Source organism: Oryza glaberrima, chromosome 7 (assembly GCF_000147395.1).
Source record: "Oryza glaberrima chromosome 7, OglaRS2, whole genome shotgun sequence".
NCBI classification, from domain to species: Eukaryota; Viridiplantae; Streptophyta; class Magnoliopsida; order Poales; family Poaceae; genus Oryza; species Oryza glaberrima.
This window is the reverse complement of record NC_068332.1, coordinates 17,563,581-17,584,699: the sequence shown is the minus strand read 5'-3', so window position 1 is coordinate 17,584,699 and position 21,119 is coordinate 17,563,581. Positions and strand designations below refer to the sequence as shown.

General features: G+C 44.4%; 2 protein-coding genes and 1 pseudogene across 2 annotated transcripts; 2 read left to right on the top strand and 1 right to left on the bottom strand.

Annotated features, from left to right (window-relative positions):
* The first annotated feature begins 520 nt into the window (after window positions 1–520).
* LOC127778334 (condensin-2 complex subunit H2) lies at window positions 521–5,214 on the top strand. Its single transcript, XM_052304920.1, has 11 exons — window positions 521–910; window positions 1,221–1,320; window positions 2,345–2,445; window positions 2,524–2,660; window positions 2,747–3,233; window positions 3,347–3,501; window positions 3,595–3,765; window positions 3,846–3,935; window positions 4,194–4,295; window positions 4,379–4,537; window positions 4,605–5,214. Exons 1-11 carry the CDS (start codon window positions 706–708, stop codon window positions 4,929–4,931), a joined length of 2,034 nt encoding a protein of 677 aa, XP_052160880.1. The 5' UTR covers window positions 521–705; the 3' UTR covers window positions 4,932–5,214.
* Window positions 5,215–5,815: 601 nt separating this feature from the next.
* On the bottom strand, window positions 5,816–13,281 carry LOC127778508 (uncharacterized). The gene is made up of 18 exons (XM_052305128.1): window positions 12,470–13,281; window positions 11,495–11,960; window positions 11,322–11,404; window positions 11,048–11,161; window positions 10,778–10,966; window positions 10,125–10,190; window positions 9,597–9,653; window positions 9,390–9,506; window positions 9,181–9,297; window positions 9,007–9,114; window positions 8,771–8,918; window positions 8,046–8,579; window positions 7,705–7,949; window positions 7,487–7,615; window positions 7,140–7,278; window positions 6,746–6,971; window positions 6,310–6,465; window positions 5,816–6,210 (listed from the first exon to the last, which is right to left on the bottom strand). The coding sequence occupies exons 1-18, from the start codon at window positions 13,112–13,114 to the stop codon at window positions 6,117–6,119; spliced, it is 3,633 nt and encodes a 1,210-aa protein (XP_052161088.1). The 5' UTR covers window positions 13,115–13,281; the 3' UTR covers window positions 5,816–6,116.
* Window positions 13,282–13,900: 619 nt separating this feature from the next.
* On the top strand, window positions 13,901–19,482 carry LOC127780252 (protein HYPER-SENSITIVITY-RELATED 4-like; annotated as a pseudogene).
* Window positions 19,483–21,119: the final 1,637 nt, after the last annotated feature.

The following is a 21,119-nucleotide window of genomic DNA, read 5'->3' as shown; positions in this document are numbered from 1 at the left end:
CTTGGGTTAGCCACTGCTCGCCGCCGCCCGTACCGTTGTTGGAGCGCCACTCCAGATGTGAGGAAGAGATGGAGGAAGAGACGAGAGAGGGGGAAGGGAAAGAAAAAAAAGGAGGTTTCACTAACATGTTTATGCTGACTCAACAGCCACATCGAACAAACCTAGATCAAAACCGCCTAAGGACGCTGAGTGACCTGATTTTATAAGTTGAGGAATATCATATATTTGGTTTTACTGTAATTCGATGATAAGACGAGGGACAACCTATGCACTTTGCCCTAGTCACACTCCGGCCCGCACTTACGTCATAATCCCGTTCCGGGCCCAACAAATATGGGCCTAAATCGGTGGCCATTCCGTTCGGGCCCATGAAGCAGACCGGACCGGAAGCCGAAAAAATATGAGGGGGTTTAGTGCAAAACTGTCTCTCCTCCTTTCACCTTTACACTTACCCTCCTGTACTTGACAGGAATTGCAGAAAGGCCCCTCGCCAAAACTGAAAATCCCCGCCTCTCCAAATCCAACGGGCGGGAGAAGAGAGACCACGCCGAAATCGAAAAATTTCCCCAATTCCCAACCCTAACCCCAATCTTCTCCTCCCGCTTCTCCTTCCCCTCCACGCTTCGGAGGCCTACCATTCCAGAAGCTTCTAGACCCTAGGCGTGTCCTCGGTGGATGTAGGTTTTGGTGGTAAGGAGGGGAGGCATGGAGGGCGGCGGCGGCGGCGGCGGAGGAGGAGGAGGGGAGGGGAGCACGAGCGGGGCGAGGTTCCCGATCCTGCAGGCGAACCGGGACCCGGAGTCGAACTGGGAGGTGGACGTGGCCAAGAGCCTCGAGGAGTACCTCCTCAGGATCTGCTCCGGGGAGATCAGCGGCGAGGACGGGGCCCATTCCGTCAACTTCGCCGAAGGTGGGGTTTTCTTTTTAGGGTTTGTACTGCGCGGGGGGCTAGGATTTTTTGGGAGGTTTGCAGAGTTCTTGATTTTATCAACGGAGGATTGCAGCGTAGAAACACGGGATATATTTTTTTTTTTACGGAAAGCAGCTTCTTTTAGGTGTTTTTGCTCCCCTGTCTTTACTCTCTCTTGGTTTCTTGGGACTAAGGTTAACCTCATCGATGTTAGGCTGTGAAGTTCTTTTTTTTTTTCTTGAAAGAAAGCTGCCTGCTTTTTGCGCACCAGATTGTTACCCTGTTCATTTACGGTTAATTTTGTGTGCAGCTGCACTACTACTGCAGGGATCAGTCCAGGTTTACAGCCGCAAGGTGGAGTATTTGTACACCTTGGTGCTCAACGCGCTGGAATTTCTCTCGCAAAAGAAGTAAGGAATGAAAGATGTGATTTTGTATCAGCATTATCCGTTATGTGCTAGCTTGCTATATCGGACAATATATGTAATCTAAAGCTACTTGTAATAGGCCTGAAACTGAATAACAGTGATAAATGCATGCTATTAATAGTCCGCGTAATCGAATATCTTGTAGTAATAACCTTTCATAGAACATCTGCAAACAGCTGTGTTGCCCAGTACAATTTAGAACACTAAAAACTCTAAAATTCAGTGCTTTTATTGAAATTAAGAGTGCGGAAACAATGATATGATTGAGTGATTTCTTCCTTTCATTGACCTTTCACTTGGGATTTAGCTCCACCATGCATGGCAAACTTTTATTTCAAAACATATATATCTAATCTGGATGAGGCCAGTGGCTTGGTGGTGGCAAAGCTGTTTAGCCTCCTCACACACCTGCGTTCGAGTCCTAGGACTCGCATTGGTGGTGGCCATCCTTTTTTAGCTGGATGCTGAAACTCCTTGCCATTTTTAAATAGGTGAAATCTTTGTGCAAGCTCCAAGCATTGGGTCTGTAAAAGGATGGTTCAAATCGTTCTCTATTCGTTGGGCTTTTCAATTACTCTAGGCGGTCAACATCTAGCAAGTTGGTGTCCCTCCCTTTTTTTAGTTAATGCAGGACCTTGCCAAATTCTAATTATTGAAAGAAGTAAAAATATCCAGGAATTTTTCAAGCATTTGATTTGAGAGATAAATAAATAAAACATTATTTCTTTATTACACTTTCAGAAATGAAAGGTTCAATGCAAATTACGACCATACTAGGGTATTGAAGGATAAAAGACCTATTTTATACCTTGTTAGCCATGTTAACAGAGATTCCTCTAATGGCTGCTCATATCATAATTTAACGTACGTATGTGATGTGTAATCGAGGCATCGAGCACTTAATTTATCTTGCATTGATATATATGCAGTGTTTCATTGATCCTACCACATGCTGTTCTTTTTCTAATTTGGCTGCAAATTGTGTTAAACATCTGAAACATTCCAGGCAAGATCAGGAAAATAGCTCAGCTCAAGCTAATGAAAGTGATCCTAGCACAGTACCGAATGAAGAAGATGATGTGTTTTCAGGGCTAGATGATGTCCCAGGTCAGTGCATATTTTACCATCCAGATTCTTTGAATGAAATAAATGCTAAGAAACCTAAGATTTCCTGTCGATTGCCAGTGGAAGCAAGGACCACTTTGGATAACAATATTGATCGAGATGACTTGCTAAAAAAAATTGTGAGGCCACCAGCAAATCTGCTGGTGTTTGAAGGAGACTGTCTGGATAGCGAAGCGAGCGAGCTAGAATTATATTTGGTAACATTTTATCTCCTTACTTGCAATTATGGCATGCTTTTGTTTATTTCCCTTACTGAATCGGGCATATCTATTTTGTATTGCAGTTAGCAACATGTGGCTTTTTCGGAGATTTCCTCCTGTTGGATCCATGTGATGCACCAGCTGTTTCTGACTTTTTGCAAGGAAAACAATCTGCCAAAGAAGATATATTCGCTGGCAGGGGCAGCTCTGCACGGTCTAAAAGCCGAACCAATGTTTTCTGTTCCCCAAATGGAAGATCTGGGGGCACCGGTCGTAGACCTACCCCTGGAAAAGTCCAAGAGGGAAATCCAGATCAAACTCAGGAGAGCAATCCCGACCAATCTCAAGAAATGAATGCAAATCAAACCCAAGAACATATCGATGACTTAAATGTAAATGATGATCATTGGTCTGTTCACCCTGCTGACCATGATTTTCCTGATAATGACATGCCCCACCCAGATGATGCAGACGCTGGGTGTGTAGATGATTCTGATGATGATGATGATCCATGGAGGCCATTGAATCCCCATGAACCTGGCAACCTAAAGATCAGGACTTGTAGGAAAGGTATTGCAAGTTATCTGCTGGATGCTATTTTTAGTCTCTTTTATATTCTATTTTCACGCCTTACATTTCTAAACATACGTTTGGATCATATTTCCTATTCTGTGTTGGAACAGTAAAAAGTTTTGCAAGGCAGGTCATTGGTGCTCCCAAAAGGAACATTATTGCATCTCTGTTTCCTATGGAAAAGATGGATGGTGCATCCTTTAAAGTACATCTATCTCAGCAGGAAACACATCATGTTCCTGAACCTCCTCCTCTGTACGAAAAGGTTCTCATCAGTTTTACATACATGTGTTATTCTCAGTCAACATATCAGATTTTTTTTTGACTTATTAATTTGTTGTGACTCATCAAATTACAGCTTATGAGGTCACTTGAACATGGAGAACCAGAAAGTCACCTGTTTGGAGATTTGAAGGATGGCCATGAGCCGGATATTGGTGTAAATGACTTTGATATTCATGAGCCAGATATGCCAGATGATGTCTGTGATATGGATGTTGATATGGACATACCAACATACCCTGATAAGGTTCTTTTGTTTTTTGTTGTTGTGTTCAGTCACCCAATACTTGGTTGTCATAATAATGTGTTTAGTTTACCAATTATCAGAATAATGATGCAACATTGGATGGAGCTCAAGGTACACAGGATAGCATGGATGCGCATGAAAGCCTTGAAGATTTGTGTCGGTCACATCTGGTAAATACTAAGTACAGTTAATAGTTTCCTATGTGCAGTTCTCTTTTCAATTTTCTTTTATATAAGTAGTTCTTTATTTATCCTTGCGATTTCAAGTGACTTGATTCCATGCAAACCAACATATTGGCAAAAGTATATAAGGGTTACCAGACATGCTATATGAAACATTTTTGGAATAGTTTGACACCATTGGATGACTCGTCACTAATAGGTCTTAGCACTATAACTTTTCAATGTAACATGGAAAATTCCTCCCAGGATGCTCTCCTTGCTAGCATAGCTGAGGCTGAACAGCAGACTGAGCTGGATGCACGAGTTTCGACATGGAAAGAACGAATTGAGCACGCCTTGGAAGAGCAGGCAAGTCGCGTGGTTGAGTAGCTACTCTGCAAATTGGAACATTAATTTATCGCTGATTATTACAACAATCTGTACCTTTTCAGGATAGAAACCCACCTTTTGATATTGGTTCTTATGGAGAGCAAATCATCGACACGCTCTCATCAAGAACCGAGAATGCAGGGATTGCATCATTCAGTGAGATTGTTAGTGGCAAGCCAAAGTATGAGGTTGCAAGGACATTCTCTGCGCTTCTCCAGCTGGTAAATCCCCTTCCTGTTCCAGTCATAATTTTGCGCAACGCCAAACATTTCTGACCTTCCTATTCAGGTGAACGGTAGAAGTGTTGATCTGGACAAAGGACAAACTACGAATGGGTTGGTATGTCACACGGCTTCCAACCCATTCCATGTAAGGCTCATTGGTCCCAACCAGAGACCGGAAATCGAGGCACGTTTCGCGCGAAAGAGGGTCAATTCGCCTTCACGAAATAAAGGCAGTGGCGAACCCTCTCCAGCGCAACAGAAGTCGCCTAAGAAACATGGGCATAAAAATGGCAAGGTTCCAGTGAAGACGTCAATTAAACTGACTCCAGATGGAAAGCGAAGGCGGAGGTCAACTCAAATGCTGCGCCCGATCAATCTAGAATCCAGCTGATGAAGATGGAGGGCAGACTGACTCATGAGCATAACAATTATGATTCTCTTCTTCCTGTAACTTGAGTGTTGTCTAGCAACTATGAGTTATGACATAGGCCTAGCTAGATGGGGTGTACATGTACAATAGATCGTTGTATTGTGCTTGCCTGTATGTAATGTTATCTAGGTCTGTTGCTAGAATTGCCCTTATATGTCATGTCTGTAATGGGGACATAGGCAAATACAGCTGATAGATTTCTTTCGTTCTACTTCAATAACCAAACTACCATCTGGTTAGCCTATTGTTTTGTACATGAGATATTCCTGTGCCTTTTGAGTTTTGTTTTCTTGAGTAGTTTGGGTTTACATTGTACTCCCTCCGTCCTAGAATATAAGGGATTTTGAATTTTTGCTTATAACGTTTGACCGCTCGTCTTATTAATTTTTTTTTGAAATTATTATTTATTTTATTTGTGACTTACTTTATTATCTACAGTATTTTAAGCACAACTTTTCGTTTTTTATATTTGCAAAAAAAAATTGAATAGGACGAGTGGTCAAACGTTGCAAGTAAAAACTCAAAATCCCTTGTATTGTGAGACAGAGGAAGTACAACCTTTTAGCCTTTCACGCTGCAATGCTTTGCAAGCTGCACGCATTGGAACCCTGATAATATCGTTGAAATAGATGCGTATACCTAGAAAGTGGAAACATTAGGAAGAAGGGGATCGAAAGCTAGTGCAGAATCAGAGGTTAGGAAAGGAGAGCCTTAGCTTCAGGTTGTTGCTAATACCCTCTTGCCTTCCTGCGCCTATGCGTTCCTGCGCCCACTTCGTTGTGAAGTCGCATGAAGAACTTCCAACTTCCAAGTACTACGGAACTTAACCATTGAAAAACGCAGCACTTATCAGAAGGCACTCTGTTACACACATCAAGCCGATGCTCCTTTTCAGCAAATCCAGAGTCCAACTTCATCATCTACAAAAAGCTCATGGCAAACACCTCTACATGTGCCCTAAATCACTCCCAAAAGCCAACACACCTGCAACTCCATTTTTTTTCAGCAAATCCAGAGTCCAATTACATCATCTACAAGCGCATGAAAATCACATCCACCTGTGCCCTAAATCACCCCCAAAAGCCAACACCTCCAACTCCAAGGTGAAAAGCCTATCGAATCGACTATCATCAGTTTATCACCACATCAACAATGGTCGTTGGTGAGCAGATGGTGGAGGGTGACAGCCTCCCCGAGCCGCCGCAAATTGTTGTCCTTAGCGACTCCGGTGCGTCCGTTCCTTTGCAAAGAGAAGAGAGGCATGTGAGTCAATGAATACTCGATAGTCAGGCGGTGCAACTGAGAGTCAGGCTGCATATTTTTTGTTTCCCTCTTTCACCTCTTGTCAAGATCCACCTTCTTCTCGAGTTCTTGCACCAGGCAGCCCAGCCTTCTGATGTGGCGCTTCAGAGCTCGTGCGATTTTGTGGCCTTCTTCCGACTCGCATAGCCTCTTCAAGATATCACACGCGACGAAGAACCCTTCCGTTTTGCTCCTGAGGTGCATCACAAGAGAAGGAAAAACTTGTTACTACGAAATACAGCTTTATGCGAGGCAGCCAATTCTCCAATGTTCAGAACTCGGAACAGCGCATGGGCCAACAAGTTCGCACCTTAAAATCTTATTATCAGTTGTAAATCTGGTATGTTGAAGGCAAATGGCCATTATGGACTTATGGTGTTACTACTATCTCATCACATTGCACCAGCACGAAACTAACTAGAAAACTGAAATATCTTATGAGCAGCTGGACAATTAGTAGTGGAAAATGATACCTCAGCAACTCCTGGAAAACAATTTCAACTGCCTGTGGAGTGTTAGCTAGCACTGGTTGAAGGTTCCTGAATCGTGCGATGTTTCTCAAAGTGAAGAGCACTTGTTTCAGGACTTCTTGGTCTGGAACTCCACGGTTCAGCAAATTGATTTGCTTCAGCAGAATTTCGACAGCACCAGCATTGACAATTGTCTGACAGCACTTCTCCGAATGCTCTGTAGCCGTACCTGGAGAAACAAGACGGAAACAGTAAACTCTCAACTTCTGAATCATGTGCCTACTGGTAGTAAAATATTAGTGCACTACCAGTGTCAAGGGGTTAATGAGTTAACTGCAATAATCTAAGAATACAATATCAAAGAGTAACAGAATAGAAAACTCTGAGAGTATATTACTTAATGTTGCACAAATCTGTCGAATAGTGCTGATGCTCCGCTGTGATACTGCAGCAATCAGTCTGTTGATCAGACACATGATGTCATCGGTAATTTCTTGCTTCGATCTTTTCCTCAGAAGATAAGCTTTAACATAGGACTGCAAAAGTCAGTTAGCTGACTTTCAGTTAAAAATACACAACCATAGTAAATTACAACTGTATGTAAAAGAGACTGTAAGCAAATAAGCATATGGTCATCTTTACAGGCTCAAATGTATATCCAAAAAAAGGGAAAAGTTATACTGAAGTCTGAACCACCCTCCAATGATCCTATCTAAACATCATAACTTTGTAGTTGATCAGTACCTGAATTATAGTTATACGCTTCTTGTTTCTAGCAGCAGTCTGCCGTGCAATCCATCCCCGGACATGAGCCTGGATAACAATCACAGATCTCTTCCTTGATTCAAGAAATAGAACCTGCCTCCACCATCTCTGCAAATACACTGATCAAATATACCTTTATCCCCTTAAACCATATTATCATTCATCAAGTCCATAAGAATAGTAAAGAGGTGGCATACTTGAATGAGATAGACGCCGCATAGAATTTGCTTTACTTGTTTTCGAATCAACCAGCCACGAACAAAGGACTGAACTGAGATTGCTGATGTTCTGATAGACCGATTTAAAAGGACCTTTCTCCACCATCTTTGTAACCTTAGGACTGAATATAGCACAATCTTCAGCTGTGTACTTTGATGAGATATTTTATGCTGATTTTGATCTAGTGCACAAAAGTTTATACCAGATCCCGGTGACCAAGAGCCTGCATGAGCAAGGGCAGTCAGCAATCAACAAGAACACAAAAGGAACCATTTCCAGTGTATATTTTGAATGAATCATGTTAGATTTACATTCTAACCTAGTAGTTTCTTTCTGGCTAACCATCCTCTGAAAATTCTCTGAATCACTATTGCAGCATGGCGTTGCTTCTGAAAATCCCGGTGGCACAAAACACACCTCGCTACAGCTTGGATGGTAGTAATATTTTGAATTTGCCTTTTGAAATGTATCCGCACAGAGAAACAGCGCCAATGGCTTTGGATCTTAATTGCAGCCGAAATTCTTGAACGTATTCTGTGGGCAAATCTTCTATAGGCAAACTGTATCTTTCGAGCAGCCATTGCCTTCCTGCAGAACAGGAAGTCGACCTTGGTAGATACTGGATCATGATAGAACAAAACTTGACAGGAATTGCTGCTGCAGTCCACATCATCCTCACACACAAGCTTAGTGGCTGAATCTATGCAGCTACTATCAGCAATGCTCTTCAGAGGACTGGATGAAGCAGGATCATGCCCCTTGTTGCATGGCTGTGTTGCATTCTTAAGCTTACAGTATTTGCTCATTGCATTAAGTCTTCTAGCTTGAGTTTGTATAACTGTTGCAGCCCACTCTGCAAAACATTAATAACGAGCTTCATTAAAATTGCAGAAGCATAAGATGTTGCCTACAGTAGTACTTTCAAAGTTTACTGAGCACAACCATACAGTTATAACCTTATAAGGAAATGAAAGTTTTCATCTTCGCTATAACAACAGGGCAATTGAAGTTCTCTAGAACCACAAAAAGATATAACAGGCATACCTCGGGTACTGCGTGAACCATCTGTCTCCTCTGTCTGAGGAAAATGGCACTTCATGTCATTTGTTCCTCGAGATCTACGCCTAGGAGAAACCTCAGTAACCAGACTTTGATGATCCAACTTTGAATCGATCAGATTCTTTAGTTGCTCCTATATAATCAAAGGACATGCATCATGCGTGCTTTTAACAAGACTAAAACAACCGAGATAAAACAAGAAAGTGATGAACAAAGATTACCAATCGTCTGACATTAGTCAGATGTGAAGATAGGAATGCGAGCAGAATTATTGCACTTTTTCCATCAAATAATACATCATTAGCTAGGATATCCCAACCAGGTAGGTCCTGCATAATGCAGAAAATGTGTTAGAAACAAACAACTCCTTGCTGTTCAAACAAATAAGTTACTACCTGAAGAAATTGTGCAAGCACTTTTCCAATGTTGTTGAATTGATAAGTGGTGATATCAGCAATCATGTCTGTTTTATGACAACTGAACAATTCCTTTCGACAATCAGATAATGTTTCCTAACAAGCAAACATGAAAAACATGGACATGTCAAGAAATGGTAAAAAAATAAAAAACGAGACATGAGATCGCAATTTAACTCAGGGAGAACCTTCAAAGGAAAATTAGGAATATTGATGTTCAAATAATAGCTGATGAAGTAATTCAGAGCTCTCCTGTCAATTTGGGAAGAACTTTCCACACTAATGCCATATTTTGCACATACAACCTGTAAAATGGCAAAGGAAGAAAATGTACTGGAGTGTAGAGACATACATATGGTGAGCAAGTACGGAAGAAAAAGGGAAACTATGCCTACCTGAATCCAATCATAAAGCAAACCAGTCTGTGACTTCATTTCAGAGATTGATTGTTCCTGAAAAAAAAAAGAAATGGAGAACTGATATTTTAGTGGAGAAAAGTACTCCCACCATAGTTATAAAATAAGAAGCAGATATATAAAACAGATCTGTCAATAAAATTCCACATATGTTGCTTTCACAAGAATACGGAATACATTAGCACTGCCGAGCATGTATGTTCTTTCTCTGCCAGCGCAATGCTTACACATTTGGTTAGTTCAAGCAGTACTTGATGGCAATAGTTCAGTAAGAAACAGGAACTATTTTACAGAGTACATAAAGGAATAAGCAGCCATATGATTTAGTCAGTCTGGTAGGAAAATATATAGTGACTGTTCCATAGGTCCAATCTACTAAGGTACATCTTGCAATTTCGAGTAATGGTATGAATATTTATGTTAACTTCTGAGTTATGAGTGCTAGTATTGTCTAAATTGGACTTAAAAAACTTCACAGAATTGAATATTCGAGTACAAAATACTCACTGATACTGGTGCCTTTAGCCTTGATATTTCCTGAGCTACTGAAGTTTCATTTACTAACACTGGTAACTGCACAAGAACACAACACAGTAAAATTTACAGAGCAAACAACGAAAAGGTATTTTTGAAGACATGGTAGCTTAAGGTTCAGCACATAATAAGTCTAAACAAGCTAGATGGAAACATTTCCTTAGCAACACAATTTTGAACAAAATTGATTTACAAACTGCAGAAATAGATAGTTTTGCGAGAACGCTTTTTTTTTTCGTGAACGCAAAAAACAATGGTGAATCATTGTAGTATTTGTGACATAATTTTAATAATTTAGATTGAGAATATGCACTAGAAAGAGAAGACTTAACAATTACAATCACAAAATAAGTTAACCTATGGGCCATTATAGTCTCTGTGATATAATATTCACTAATCGGGAAGTTGCTACAGCAAACCTTCAGATTTGGGCAAGTAACAATTTAGGTATTTTTTAGGCTCTCGGTTGCAGTTGAGTGGTCTATGTAGTGGGTTTTAAACCTACTATTAAACATCAAACAGTCCATACTCCAGAATTTTAGATCTTTGGGAAAAATGAAAATGTGTACTACAACAAAAGTAAAATTTGAGAAGAGAAAGGTGATCCTGAACGAGTTTAGATTAACCTGCATATAAATGAACATGTTCCAAAGCAACGCTAGAATTAGCTCCTTATCCCCATTGGCAATGTCTTCCGCAGAGATTGAGAGTCCATCTGCATCAGACAACGGAAACCCAGCCTGCTTGATATATTGGATTGCCATGGTGCAGTTATGCAATCTTTTCTTATATGTATCTGATGGAGCAATCACTTTCTGAAATAAAACATGTTCACACCTTAAATAAAAACTGCAGTGAGAATATCACTAGCTAATGTAGAAGAAATCAATTCATACCAAAATAATCGATGCATCAGATGTTAGCAGCTGAATAATTCTACAGAGAATTATGCCATCTTGAAGATCTTCAAATAAATTTCCTACAGTGAAATCATACTCTGATAGAGCAAGCTGGTAAAGAATCAGAATTAGAAGACTCCAATAAATATCCTAAAGCAAACTTTAATTAAACCATTTCAAAATGAGAGTTGGAACTAAAACACAAAAACAGCACAGTTCAGGACTTCGTTACAAAACTTTATAACTCAGATAACGCTTGCAACCAGAATACCTGCTGATAATTCAATTTATATCCCATGATATTGAGATGCATCAATAGATCACCTTCTCCATGCATGACTTCCCCCAATGACTCTACATGTGACGAACAAATAAAATAAGATGAAATCAGCTAAATAAAACCCATATAATTTTGTCAAAAGAAAGTGAATTCAGAACTGTTACCCTGAACAATTTGCCGACTAGACTTTATTTCGGTCTGGCGACAAAATAACAAAGGGGATCCACCATCGAGGCCATCGATTCCAGATTCCGAAGGTAAACCACTTTCTATTTTAGCTCTGTCTAAGGCAGCAACAAGAAGAAATAACCTTTTCAGTATACTGTTGCTGGCCGCTTCAGCATAACATGCTCTACGGTGCCCCTCGGGCGCCTTGTTGAGAGCGGAAGGTTGTGTATTCATATGAACAAACAATTGCTTCTCCAGAACAAATTTCAGAAAGGCAACTTCCTTGTCCTTTTTCTGCGATTCATTCTGTATCCAGGAATCACCCCCAAGGACAATATGCAGTCCTATCCTGAGCCACTTAGGATTGTAACACATGAAGATTCTTATTGCTTTATCTCTCAGCCTGAGATCAGAAACAAGGGGGCAATGTTCTTTCATCTTTAACCTCCCATTATCAATGTTCTGCAAAAACAATCACCACTTAGAGCATCCACGGTGGTATGTGCAATGTCAGTCAAAAGGTTTGTGTTTAAGGTACTCTAGTATTTCTAGTCTAGGTTCATTTTAGAAAAGTACAAAATTACAGAGAAAGATGCTGTACCGAAGAAAAATGGAGATAACGAAGTTGAGTTCACCACTAAATATCATTCTCAAACAAACAGTCTCAAAAACAATAAAATGCACAGCAACCTAACATACACCATGCTACCAATAATACTCATCATATCCAAGAGGATAATATAATCATCATGTCTATGCTACAACCTACAATGACCTATCCTAACTAGAGTTGATACAAAAGTAAATCAAACTGCAAAGCTATCAAAAGTTGATTTAGAGTAAGTGGGCACAAGAAATAATTCTATCTATTTCAGCTTCTTAATAACACTACAATTTCAAAATTAACTACAACCATGTTAACACGCTGCAGAATATGAATCCTAGAGATGAATTAACGAAGTGATCCTCACTTTGCAGATTTGGCACATCATGACGAGCACCTCCTCGCACGCTTCCCTGCTCATGTGGCTGCCCATCCTCTCCGTCACGTCATCCAGGCTGCACACCTCCCTCAGGGAATCCCTCAACGAAGCCGCCATGGCCGGCGTCATCGTCTTCCTCCTCGGCCCCGGCCCGCCGCGATCCTCACCACCCCGGTGCCGCTTCGGGCTCCGCCCACGCGCGCGCTCCCCATCGACCGCGTCGCGCTTGCCCTGCACGCCGTGAGCAGGAGCGTCGCGGGTGACCCTGGCGACGGCCGCGGAAGGCGCGCAGCCGCAGGCCGAGGGGTCCCGGAGGAGCAGGGAGAGCCACGACGTGGCGGAGGAGGCGAAGGCGCGGAGGGCGCCGTCGCGGCCGGACTCGGCGCGGCGGGCGGATCGCGACTGGTCGAGCTCGAGCGCGCGGAGGCGGCGGGCGAGGGGCGTCGCGGTCGCCGCGCCGGGGCGAGGAGGAGGAGGAGGCCCCCGCCGGCGCCGGGTCGTCGGGGTGGCGGAAGGGAGGGGTTCCTCCTTGGAGGCGGAGGATTTGGGGTTAGGCGGCGCCCTGGGGTTCGGGGTGCGGAGGTTGGAGAGGTCGCGGAAGGGGGAGGAGACCGCCGGCTCCCGGCGGCTCATGGCGGCGGTCGGGGAAGGGAAGCGTGCTTGCTTGTAGAAGGTTCGGGAAGGTTCCAGAAGGTTCGAGTCGAGGGGAGGAGGAGCGGGGGATCGCCGCGGTGGTGGTGGGTTAGGGGAAATTTGGGGTTTGAGCGGGAGATGCAGTTGGGCGCTGAACGGTCAGATTTCGAAATGCACACTCACGCGCCTCTACTGGGCCGGGCTTGGCCAACGGTTTTTTTGTTCGACCATGCCATCGCTTTTTCTCGACAATATAGCGAAGAGCAATTTTTCTTACTGAACTTTTATTACTAACAACCATCTCAACCCACTATTGCTTATGAGTTAGGGGCATGATGATTGGTAGATTATGTTAAAAAATACTTATATCTTGGTATAAATTTTAAATTTCTAGAATTGCTTATATCTTAGTAGAATGAAGGGAGTATATATTTGCCACGTTTTAACACTTGGTTGGTACTTGCATTTCATAAAGAACGCTATAAATTAGGGCATCTACAATGTGAGCCACTCCTATAGTGTCCTCACTAACTAAGGACACTCATAGAGAAACTCAGCTCACAATGGAAGATACCTCTAGATGGGCTCCTCAAAATCTAAATCAGCCCGGTGAGGATACTACAGTCCACAATGGTTGTCTTGGCCCAAAGTAGTCCAGATGAAAAAAAATCCCTAAATACCCCTCCCCAGCCCACTCTCCTTTTCCTTCTCTTCTCTTCCGCTCTCTCTTCTCGCTTCTTCTCCCCGGCCCAATCTCGCCGCCGCCGCCGCCGCCTTCCTCCGTAGCAGCAGCCTGCCGCCGCCTCCCTCCGTAGTAGCAGCCTGCCGCAGCCACCTCCCTCCTCTCTCCCGGTCTCCCCCGCTGCCGCTCACCTCTCTCCTCTCTCTCCCGCCGCCGCCGCTCGCCATCCGCTCTCCCTCGCCAGATACGGCCGCAGCGCGAGGGAGATTAGGAGGGCTGCCGCTGCTGCCGGAGCTTCCTCGGCGAGGGTGACGAGGAGGGCCGCCTACTCCGCCGCGCAGCTGTCGACGACGCATGAGCGTGGTGGTCAACGGCGAGCGGCGCGCGGATCTAGTCGTCGTCGTCGCGAATCCATCGTCGCCGCTGGAGGTCGCGTGCCACGCCACCGGATCCATCTCTCTCCTCTCTCTCTCTCTCTCTCTCTCTCTCGTCGCGGGGTCGTCGCCGGAGGCCGTGTGCCGCGCCGCCACCCCTCTTCCTCCGCTCGTCGCCGTCGCGGGGTCGTCGCCTAGTCATCGCTGTTGCGGGGTCGTCGCCGAGTCATCGCTGTCGTGGGGTCGTCGCCGTGGCGGGGTCATCGCTGGTCGTCGCCTACTCCCAACAACGAGGGCGAGGGGTGAAACGGTAAAATATGGTGTGGTAGCGGTGTCTATGGGACACTCACCTAGCCATGCACTCTGCAATGCGTCTCTTGGTTCGGTTTCACAGCAAAAAGGTGGCGAGGAACGCATCCCCTAGCGAGACCACGGCCGTTCCCAGGGCTACGACCCTGGGACACGTATTGCTGATGGCCTTAGGTATACATTCATATTCGGTAGCCCGTTGCGTAAAAAAAAAATCGGTAGCCCGCACCTATATGTTTGTGCTTGTCACATATTTAAGCAAAAGTAGTACTACAATTTTGTACATGTTTGTATTTAACAACAAAATTTTGGGTTTTTGACATCTTAGAATTTGGAAAGGACAAGAAGTTCTCAAAAAAAATAATAGAGAAGGGAAAGAGAGTTTAAATTTTACAAAACTGCAACTATCTTCGCATAATTCAATTGACATACTAATGTTCTATATTACTAAATTATTAATTACTGTTGTAGTTTAATGAAATGTATACCGATAGTTTGACATACTAATCGTAGTACTATAGATTTTCCTCAAAAAAAATGTTATTCAATAAATTTTGTGGCCTTGGTTCTGGTTCCGATCAAGTCACATGCAGGCCAGGGTGTGGGGGGAATTTAACTATTTGCCACTTTTAGATTTGGCAATTGTTCAAATGCCCCTCTTAAATTTGCAGTTAATAATATGCCATTGGAGAGAGAAGCTTTTCTAATTTTTTACCACTTTTCGCGCTGTACACCGTCACATGGGCTTGCCAGCGTGGAATTGCACGTGAAATGACCGTTATACCCCTACATCCAGAACCCTAAATCAGCCTTAACCTCTCCCTGTCTCTCCCGGTTGATTTTATAATTCATTTGACTGATATATAACAAACAATATTTAGTAATATAGAGCTACAACAGAGACCATACATATATAGCACTGCACACATATATATACAAGGATTAATTAATATTTTCAGCATAAATATGCATACATATATCTCAACAAACTGCTTTTGTAATGATGTGTGGCCTGCAATGATCCTATGAATTGTATGGCTCATGAATTAAGATATTGGATGGGATGTGATGAATTGAGGCGCTTCTGCTATATGTATCGCTTGTTATTTCGATTTGTGTGCATGTTCAGTTTGTTGAGATATATGTATGCATATTTATGCTGAAAATATTAATCCTTGTATGTGTATATATATGTGTGTGCAGTCCTATATATATATATATATGGTCTCTGTTGTAGCTCTATATTACTAAATATTGTTTGTTATATATCAGTCAAATGAATTATACAATCAATCGGGAGAGATAGGGAGAGGTTAGGGCTGATTTAGGGTTCTCGATGCAGGGGTATAATGGTCATTTCACGTGCAATTCCACTCTGGCAAGCCCATGTGGCGGTGTACGGTGCGAAAAGTGGCAAAAAATTGGAAAAACTCTTCTCTCCAATGGCATATTATTAACTGCAAACCTAAGAGAAGCATTTGAACAATTACCAAATCTAAAAGTGGCAAATAGTTAAATTCCCCCAAGGTGTGGTGCGAGTTCACTCCAGCACTTGAGCCGGCGAGAGTGGTTGTTGCCTTTTGCATGCCACGCACACAGCCTGAGAACGTCGTGCCACTCCGCGGCAGTACGGCGATGCCAATGGGAACAGCTCTGATCAAAGTGCAAGTTCTACGTTGGGTAATTTAGCCCATCTTGGAGCGTTCAAAAAAAAAACAGCACAAATTTTGTTCCCAACCCTTGAATTATATGTTTTCAATTGCGACCGGTGTCTACAAAAATTTTTTGGACTGTCACTGTCTAGATCGCTTTAAGATTCGTGCAGTGAACACCTAACCTTAATTTATTATCCCCTCTCCCCTCAATCTTACTACCACTTCGCTCCTCTCTCTCACGCAAGCGCGCTCCACACCCTCCTGCGTCGCCGCCGCCCAACCGTCCTAGTGCCAGGCCTCGCCGGAAGGCGACAATGGCGCCGGCGAGACCCCTCCTGACCGCCCCCCTTCCCTGTCTCCTTCCTCCTCAAGCTGTTGGCGGCGAGATACACCAGCCACCAACGCTAGTCCACCGTCCTCCTCTATCCCCGCGACTCCGGCGCCTCACCGCCCGCTCGTTTCGCCGCCAATAGCTTGGCCACCATCTCTCATGACCATCCCTCTAATCCCGGCGACCTCCCCCTCCCACCCCCTCTACCCCCACCCCAGTACCCCACATCTAGACCCTAATTCGTCGATTCTCTAGTAGAGTTTAGATTGACATCGGCGACGAAGAAGAAGAATATATTGTCGGAGTTAGAGAATAAGCACATGTAATAACAAATCGTGAAGAACATGCACTGATCCATAATCGGTAAAATTCGGGAATGTATTTTTTGTTGACAGAAGGTTAGCAATTTCATTTTTTTTTTTGACTTTCTACGTCTCACAAACATGAGATAAAGATACGGAGGTGTCAAGGATGTATGTTCCCTGAACATTCTGAAGGCTCGTGCCCCTTTGAAATCCAAAATCTTATTCTGGTTGGCCATGAAGGGGAGGGTCCAAGTGGCCAAACAACTGAAAAAAATGAACTGGGGTGGTAGTCCCAATTGCAAATTGTGCGGCTTGGAGGAAGACGTTAATCACCTTTTTTTCACCTGCCCTCCAGCTAGATACCTGTGGTGCTGTATGAGAGATGCCTTTGGTTGGGATAGCATTCCTTCTAATAGGAACGATCTCATGCATTTCATCCAGTGCAATGGGGGGAAGAAAAACTCTAAGTGGATCACTTTGTTTGTGGCCTGTTTTTGGGTTTTATGGCTAGTTCGAAATGATTGGGTTTTTAATAACAAGTTAATAGTTGATATCTCTCACTTGCCTCACAAAGTTGTTTCCTTTCTGAATCAGTGGAGGAGAACTGGATGCGTTAAAGGAATCACTCCGTGTCAGTATCCAAGGGACAGGCGAACAATGCAACAATGCAAACGTTGATTCTTCAGGAGTTCTTAGCTGACTTTTGTCGCTGTTGTCAAGTGTTCCCTGTCTTGTTTGTTTTGGCGGGGGAAGGCTGTCAGAAAAACTGGCGTTTGAGGTGGAAGTTCTGTTTGTCTCATGGCTTTTCAAGATGTTTGGAGGCTCAAGATCTAGGTTTTATTCCGTCTAGCTTGTTTGTGCTGTGCCAGCAGCGGTTAATTTTTTCTTTTTTAGCTGTTACAAGCCAGGTGTTTTGTGTGCTTCAGGTCTAGCTGGTAAGCCCAGCAAAACTGTTGTTGGTCATGTAAAGAACTCTTATGCTTGCTAGTAAGCTGGGCCGTTGGCCTTTTCTCTAAAAAAAAAGATAAAGATACGGGAAAAACATGTTCCTGAAGAGACCCATGAACAGAAAACTAGAACGGAGCTTTGTGGCATTGGATGATCCGTCGCATCGTATATCGAATGCATGCAACAAGTGTTAGCGTGTAGCCGTGCATCACGCATTCACGCTTCACGCAGGAGGCACGCCTCGAGACCGTGCCCCGTGGTGCGTGGCAGTTTGCCTGCCAGTGTAGCAGTCAACCAGTGTACCCGACCCCTCTCTGGTGAAGCCCAGTATTCTCCCAGCCTTTCTCTGCCGTCGCGACCACGCGGGGTTCCCTGACCGGAATCCGCTTTCCCTTTCCGGCATCCCCCCTCCTCAAAACCCAAGAATCTCTCAACCCCCGCAGCTTCCATTTAAGGAAACCATCCAGCACCTATACTGCGGCCTAGTGCCACTGTGCTCTGTGCTACTTCTACAGCTACTCCTACATTGATGAGCGCAAGCAGAGCCCACAAGTTCCAAGAAGGCGAGAAGACGAGCGCGCTCGCCGTCGGTCGGATGGACTCCTCCTCGGCGGCGTACGGCGGGAAGGCGGTGGACGCGTACCGGAGGGCGCTGGGCACGGCGGCCTCGGCGGCGGCGTTCGCCGTGCTGGCGCGGAGCATGGCCCGCGAGCTGCTCCCCGACGAGCTCCGCGCCGCGGCGCGGCTCGGGTGGGGGAGCAGGGAGCGCCGCACGCTCGTGGTGCGGAGCCACGCCGGCGGCGGCGGCGGCGGCGGCGGAGGTGGAGGTGGAGAATACGAGGACAGCAACCTCCTGTTCGACGCCGCGCGGACGTACCTGGCGTCGCGGCTCGACCCGCGCGACGTGCGCTGCCTGGGGCTCACGGTGTCCAAGGCCCCGGGAGGAAGGCGACGGCGGCCGCGACGGGTGGAGGGCGCGCCTGTTCATCGAGCCCGGCGACTCCACCACCGACGTGTTCGACGGCGTCGAGTTCACGTGGCAGTCCGTTCCTCTCGCCGCCGCCACGGGCGGCGCGGAGAAGAAGGCCAAGGGCGGCGACCGCGAGTTCCTGCTGGAGCTCAGCTTCGACGCCGACGCCGAGCACACGGCCACGGCCATGGACAGGTACGTGCCGTTCGTGATGGAGACGGCGAGGGAGACGCAGCGGAATTCCACAGCAAGCACGGATCAGCACCAAGCATCAACCACGATCATTTTCTTGATCGATGCAAGGTCACGCTGTCCGGGCTGCTCAACCTCATCGACGGGCTGTGGTCGGCGACCAGCGACGAGCGCGTCATCGTGTTCACCACCAACTACAAGGAGCGCCTGCTCCAGCCGGGGAGGATGGACATGCACGTCTACATGCGCTACTGCGGCTGGGAGGCGTTCAAGACGCTCGCCCACAACTACTTCCTCGTCGACGACCACCCGCTGTTCCCGGAGATACGGCAGCTGCTCGCCGGCGTGGAGGCGACGCCGGCCGAGGTGTCGGAGATGCTGCTTCGCTGCGAGGACGCCGGCGTCGCGCTCCGGGGCCTCGCCGAGCTCCTCAAGGAGAAGAAGAAGCAGGAGGCGAGGCGCGACGGGCAGCAGCAGCAGTAACGCGATCACAAATTCACCATTAATTCCACACATCAAATCAAGAACAATGCAGTGCAGCCACACTGCCACAGTGTCACGTTTCAGCTTGACCGCATTGTTGTTGGAGATGTCGTTACTGTGATCGTTGTTTATCTACTGCTGCATGTTTGTCCATTAATTGATCCTGCACATGCTAATCTATCCCTCTTAACTTTGGGTACTGCTGCAATTTATTCCAAGTAATTTACCGTTTGGATGATTGGAACTAGTAGGGTGGCCCGCGCAATTGCACGGCTAGCATCCATACAATATTATCTGATTTTTTTACACATAAATTTCTTTAAAATTTATTAAATAGTTACCTCATTGTTTTAAGATTTTTTAAAAAAATCAAAACTTATCATCATCGAGTTTGTAAAGTCACACCAGCCGCCACCCCTTTAATCTTGTCCGGCACACTATGATTTCTTTTAATCTTCTTTGGAATATGTAAAAATTAGACTTAATAGTTTTCAGAGTTCATTCTCATGTCGAGTTCTGTTTTTTATAGTTTCTAGAAGTCCAGTTAAGCGTCGCCACCCTATTCTTTTATGGCCTGCCTGCAACCCATTCTATTTATTATCATTAAGATTTTAAAAATTGAACCTGATCGTCGTTTCCCTTTTTATAGTTTTAAAAAGTACTGCCAGCTGATGCTATACTTCTTTACGGTCCACCTTCAACCCCTTCTTTTAGCCATCTTTGTTGACATTGGGATTTTAACAATCAAGCCCAGTCAATTTTATTTTTACTTTATAGAAGCCATGTCAATCGCCGTGACCACACTCGTTTATGATTTGCCCGCTGCCCTTCCTTTTTTATCATCATTGGTGTTCTATTTTATAGTCTTTAGATGTCCCATTAACCGTGCCATCCTAGTCCTTTACAGCCCACCTGCTCCCTCCTCTTTACGGTCATTTGCCACCTCTCGTGGCTCATTGTCCCATGGCAACCGCTGTCTGTCACTCTCTCTTCTCTTTTGTTGCTCGTCTGTCATGCCGTCTTTTATCTTTGTTATTATCGGTACCTTGTAAAATCAAAATCTTATCATCATTGAGGTTCCTTTTTATTGGATTTAGAAGCCAGCGCTACCACTTTACTCGTTTGTTGCCCCCTTGGCCCGCATTCCGTGACAACCATCGCCTCCCTTTTCTTTGTTACCTAACTATTCATCTGCCCATGATGTCTCTTTTCTTCATTGTCATCGGTGTCTAACAAAATCAAACTTATTGTCGTTGTGATTATGTTAGAAATCCTACCAGCCGTTGCTGCTACCACATCCCATGCCTTACTCGTTTTCCGTCCATTGGGTTACCCTCTCGTAGCTCCTACTATTCATTACTTGAGTAGCTCGCCCTCCCACGACCCAACAAGACTAATCTATGAAAACTTTTTCTAAAAGCATGATAAGTTTAATTTTTCAATTGTCAATCTTTTATCATTTTGGTAATTCAAACAAAACACATATGTACAGTTCTTCTGGAACTCTTCGTTACTTAATCTACAATCTTATAATCTAGTTTTACAGGACAACATAGCCTTTTATTTTTTTTCTTCAACTAATGTAATAATTTCTAGTTATCCAAAGTGAACGTTGGTGCTTTTTTAAGCCCATATGTCAATCACGACAACATGTTTTGTGTTTTTAATATATTTTTATTTTGACTTTGAGTTATTTCTAAATTACATTCCTACTTTATTTTATGTTTTCATGATTTTTTAAAGTTTATATTGAAAA

What these genes read in the sequence shown, in the direction of transcription:
- LOC127778334 (XM_052304920.1), top strand. Translation starts at nt 706, where the DNA reads ATGGAGGGCGGCGGCGGCGGCGGCGGAGGAGGAGGAGGGGAGGGGAGC. An exon ending in GAATTTCTCTCGCAAAAGAA is followed by an intron (nt 1,321 to 2,344) that starts GTAAGGAATGAA and finishes GAAACATTCCAG; the next exon opens with GCAAGATCAGGAAAATAGCT. An exon ending in TCTCTGCGCTTCTCCAGCTG is followed by an intron (nt 4,538 to 4,604) that starts GTAAATCCCCTT and finishes CTTCCTATTCAG; the next exon opens with GTGAACGGTAGAAGTGTTGA.
- LOC127778508 (XM_052305128.1), bottom strand. Translation starts at nt 13,114, where the DNA reads ATGAGCCGCCGGGAGCCGGCGGTCTCCTCCCCCTTCCGCGACCTCTCC. An exon ending in GGCTAAAGGCACCAGTATCA is followed by an intron (nt 9,654 to 10,124) that starts GTGAGTATTTTG and finishes TTTTTTTTTCAG; the next exon opens with GAACAATCAATCTCTGAAAT. An exon ending in AGCGTATAACTATAATTCAG is followed by an intron (nt 7,279 to 7,486) that starts GTACTGATCAAC and finishes TGACTTTTGCAG; the next exon opens with TCCTATGTTAAAGCTTATCT.